At 31.4% G+C, this 4,408-nt stretch overlaps 1 protein-coding gene across 1 annotated transcript; it reads right to left on the bottom strand.

The window, feature by feature from the left end:
• Nucleotides 1-380: 380 nt before the first annotated feature.
• Nucleotides 381-2,262, bottom strand: LOC120219490 (protein translation factor SUI1 homolog 2-like). The gene is made up of 5 exons (XM_039216310.1): nucleotides 2,080-2,262; nucleotides 1,353-1,412; nucleotides 1,033-1,238; nucleotides 890-943; nucleotides 381-632 (listed from the first exon to the last, which is right to left on the bottom strand). The coding sequence occupies exons 2-5, from the start codon at nucleotides 1,387-1,389 to the stop codon at nucleotides 588-590; spliced, it is 342 nt and encodes a 113-aa protein (XP_039072241.1). The 5' UTR covers nucleotides 1,390-1,412; nucleotides 2,080-2,262; the 3' UTR covers nucleotides 381-587.
• Nucleotides 2,263-4,408: the final 2,146 nt, after the last annotated feature.

Below are 4,408 nucleotides of genomic sequence, written 5' to 3'. Positions count from 1 at the left end.
GATAAAATTAGAAACATTAAGCATCTACTTTAAGCAAACATCTAAAGTTAACAAATGACAAAACTTGGGCACTTATTTTTCTCATTAAGCCATAAAAATAATATTTATTTTCGAAAATCTAAACATTAATATAAACAAATATAAATAAACTCAACTATTTGTAGAAAATTTTAGATTCATATCAAGTTAATTCAAACTTGAACAAGGATACATAATATTTATACCATAGATGAGTTCCTGAAATATGCTTAAATACTTGGTTTGGTTTGTCTTTAGTGAAATATGCTTCACCTTTGTCCTCCCCTTTTGTAAATGGAATATTCATCCATTATTGCAGGCTCCTATTTTTTCATAGCTAAATGCAAAAATACTCTAAGACGTTCGTTAAGATTTTCTTATCATCCAACACTACATAATCCAGTGAACTGGAAATCAAAAAGAAATAGGTGCAGAGCATATAATGCAATCAAAACAACATAGAGATGATATAAAAGCGTAGTTGTTATTATATTTTCCTAATCGGGTACTATATTCCAGGTTCGAAACAAGGTGTGCAAATTAGCAGAAAATCTTAAGCTTGCTGCATCTTAGAATCCATGGATTTTGATGTTTTCCTTCTTCACGATGCCCGCCTAGTAAAAACAAAATGAAAGAAGAAGATTAGAGACTTTAGCACCAAAATATATTTGGTCGAACTCATCATTTTTCCGCTTCGTGTCTAAAACCTGTACCAAACGTATACTCGGAAATAAGCATGTAGATACGACTCTCCAAGAACCCTCTAAATAAATGAAACTGAACATGCTCATGCCAGGCATATACCTCTCACAATTCAGTTCAAGTTACTTTTGCTTAACATCAACTGATTCCAAAAAGCAATGACAATTACCTGAACAAGGAAGGTGGAGACATTCTTACGTTGGTCACCTTGAAGTTGAATAACCTGAAATATAAACCACAGCATAACGAACTTTTTCAAAGGTTACCAAAAATAGATATGGTTGATTATCGCTTAAATGGTTATACACGCACCTGCCCTAATTCCGGGTCTTGAACCACTGTACCATTGCAGCAGAACTCCTTCTTGAGGTCTTTAAGTATCTTGTTGTAGCTGAAATCTTTCTTCAACCCTTGGACAGTTGTCAGGCTTTTCCTACCATTCCTTTGTTGAACACGGATGTGAACATACTCCTTTCCACCGGCACTTGAGTCCTCAGCATTTGCATCAGCAAAGGGATCTAACACAACGAATTCAAAAAGAGAAAAGGGCTAAAACCCGAAATTAACAAAGAACAAACATATCAACAGCATCAATGAATAATGCAGCTAATGAAGTTAAGATTAAAATGTACCAAAGGCGGTAGGAATTTGGACGTCGAGATCAGACATGAAACTTTGTTTATCAAAGAGGCCTGAAACAACCTGAACATGATAAACGAATGCCACATTGGGTTCAAACTTTATATAACATATTACCATCAAGAATAAGAATAATTTATCATAAATGTCAGAAGCACAACTTGGGCAGCCTAAATACCATTTGGCAACAAAACTAAAACATGAACTTCGTTTACCAAATAAGCCTAACAGCAACCCGAACACATTATGCGAAATCCACATCAGATTCGAATTTAGATAACATATTGTTATCAAGAACAAGAATAACTTTTCCTGTAAATTCGAAGAAACAAAAATCAGGCAGCATAAATTCCATTTGGCAACGAAACTAAAGCGGGCATCTCATTCCCTTTCCATCAGCAAGTTAAAACATAACAAGTCTTACAAACCTCAAGAAGTAAATTAAAACTACATAAACATTTGATCATTTTAATATAAAATATAGGGTAAATTGTAAACAAGCAAACACAAAATCATAAAAAAAAATTATTTGGAAAAATAAGTGATATTGAATCCTAAATTCGTCTTTTCCCTACAAACAAATAACGATTCTTGGCACACAAATTGAAGAAATAAAGAAAAACTTGATCATATAGGCAAAACCCATAATCAGAGAAGTTTAATATCAAACAAAAACCAAAAAAAAAATAAAAATTAGACAATCTATAGGGGAAATTTCACCTGATCCAAGAATGGCAGGGCTTTTTCTAGAGAATCGAAAGTCAGATTATCAAAGAAATTATAAGAAGAAAAGGCCTAAAATGGGTATAGAATGGGAACCGTCTCTGTGCCTTACGGGAGATGCTGATGGAGTACACTTTTTTCTTTTCTTCTTGGTTTGATTGGGTGGCGAGGAAAAATAAAAAAGAAAGGCCTAGAAAAATTTTCCTCTTTTGTAAAATTATGGTTTTGCTCACTCTCATGTTAAAATTAGAATTTTGATCCCTAGGTTTTAACTAAAATAATTAAAAGAGTTTAGTATTTTTTTTTGAGAAAATAAATATTTTAATTTTATGATATTATTAATTAGTCTCATTTATTAACGCGATTTGCTATTGATTAATGGTGTTGATTGATGTGGTCTTTTTCTTAAAACAAATGCATATGTTGCATAAATGTTTTAAGGGTATTCTTTTAAATCAATTAAAGATTTAAAGATTTAATGTAAAAAAAATCTAAATTATTTTATCTTTTTCATTATGTGTTTCAATTTTTTTCAATTAATATATATGTTTAATGTCTTTAAGTTATTATTTTTAATATATGTGTCGTAACAATAGTTAAAAAGAATTTAGTATTTTTATCAGACATGTGTCACGTTTATATATATATATATTTTTGAAATTTTTATTTAAAAAAATAAAAATATTATTATATTTAAAAAAAATAAGATTAGTCACCGCTTAAATTCTTGTGCCATTGTCGCCATTGAGTTGCATAGCTTCGCAGACCTTTGTTGTCTGATCAGTTAGTCCCTCAAGATCAGTAGGAAAACAGATACACTGTCCACATCCCTCAACTCAGTGTTCCAACGCCTGATTGCTCTAGATGCACAATCTCTCTATTCAGTAATGGTTCCTCATCGTGTGCGACTATGCCCTGTCCAGGAAAACTTTAATTCTTTCATCTACCTTTTCATTGTATGATCGACAAAGGGCGACGATCAATATGAGTAAAGGAGTCTGGAATTAGAATCTTTAAAAAGTCTTGTGATTTTTTTAAGATTTGAAAAAAATTAGTTTTTTTTAAATAAAATTATAATTTTAAGTTTTTTATTTTAAACAAAAATTTAAAATTTTATAAACACACGTGTTCAAGTAATAAATTTTGTTTACGGTCATGACAAACTATGTATTTAAAATAGTAACATTGATAACATTAGGATCTACATTGACAAAAAAAAAGTTTATCCACCTAAATGAAAAAAATATATAATTTGAACACATTTTTTATATTAAACCTCAATTAAACAACTTAATATAAAAACGAGCGTTTGATTTACAAAAAATATCATTATTATGAATAATATTTTTTAAAAAAAATATTATTTTTTTATTTAATTTACCTTCATTCCCATTAAGGGAGAAAATATTATTATCAACAATAGCGCTTTTTTGATTAAATGACGAGATACCATTTTCATCAATTCCTTTGATATTTTGTATAACGACTCGAATTTCTAAATTAATATTCGAACAATAATTCTGAAACATAGCTTGATAACTTGGATATCTCATTTTGATAGACTTCCTACAAGAGACAGACTTCGAAGAATGGGAATCACTTCTTAAGGTAACTGTGTTTTATGCAATAATGCAATGGAAACACGAGACCATTTGTTCTTCCAATGTCCGTTGATTGTTTCTTTATGGGATACTATAATGTTCCTTAATGGGTTGAGACGAACTGCATCGTCTTGGGGAACATGGAAACTTGGGCATTTGGTACTTGGAAAGGTAAATTCCTTCTCACAACAATCTTGAAGCTTGCTTGGTGCGCTTATATTTATACTCTGTGGGAGGAAATGAATCGAAGAATGTTCCAAGGTTGTACCCGACCAACTGAGGATCTTCTCAAAGTTATTAAGGATATCGTAGGTATACAATTAAAAGGAAAAAAAATATTAATAGACTAGGTAGTGTTAATTTCACTATTTGTAATTCTTGGGGTATTGTCTAATCGATCATTTCTAATGAACCGGTTCTAATGAACCGCAAGGAACCGTTTGAACCGGCTTTGAACCGCTCGAACCGGATCGGACCGTGAACCGGTTCAACCTAATTTTTTTTTATTAAATGTTTTTTGTATTTTTATTTAATTTTTTAAATAATTATGACGTCATCCGGTTCTTACGACCGGTCTGACCAGTTTGACCGATTGAACCAGTGAACCGGTAGCACGTTCGGTTCGCTGATCGGTCCAGTTCGCTGGCCGGTCCAGTTTTTTTAGAGTTATTTTTGATCCTTAGTCTTGACTTTTTTGAGTTGTAATATCAATATTATTCATATAA

This window comes from Hibiscus syriacus, unplaced genomic scaffold, assembly GCF_006381635.1.
Source record: "Hibiscus syriacus cultivar Baekdansim isolate YM2019G1 unplaced genomic scaffold, ASM638163v2 tig00110206_pilon, whole genome shotgun sequence".
Lineage (NCBI taxonomy): Eukaryota > Viridiplantae > Streptophyta > Magnoliopsida > Malvales > Malvaceae > Hibiscus > Hibiscus syriacus.
Note: the sequence above shows the minus strand (reverse complement) of the source record. Positions and strands in the feature narration are given on the sequence as shown.

Coding starts and splice junctions, on each gene's coding strand:
- LOC120219490 (XM_039216310.1), bottom strand. CDS start 1,389: ATGTCTGATCTCGACGTCCAAATTCCTACCGCCTTTG. Junction 944..1,032: donor AAGACCCGGAATTAGGGCAG/GTGCGTGTATAA, acceptor TTTATATTTCAG/GTTATTCAACTTCAAGGTGA. Junction 633..889: donor TCTCCACCTTCCTTGTTCAG/GTAATTGTCATT, acceptor TGTTTTTACTAG/GCGGGCATCGTGAAGAAGGA.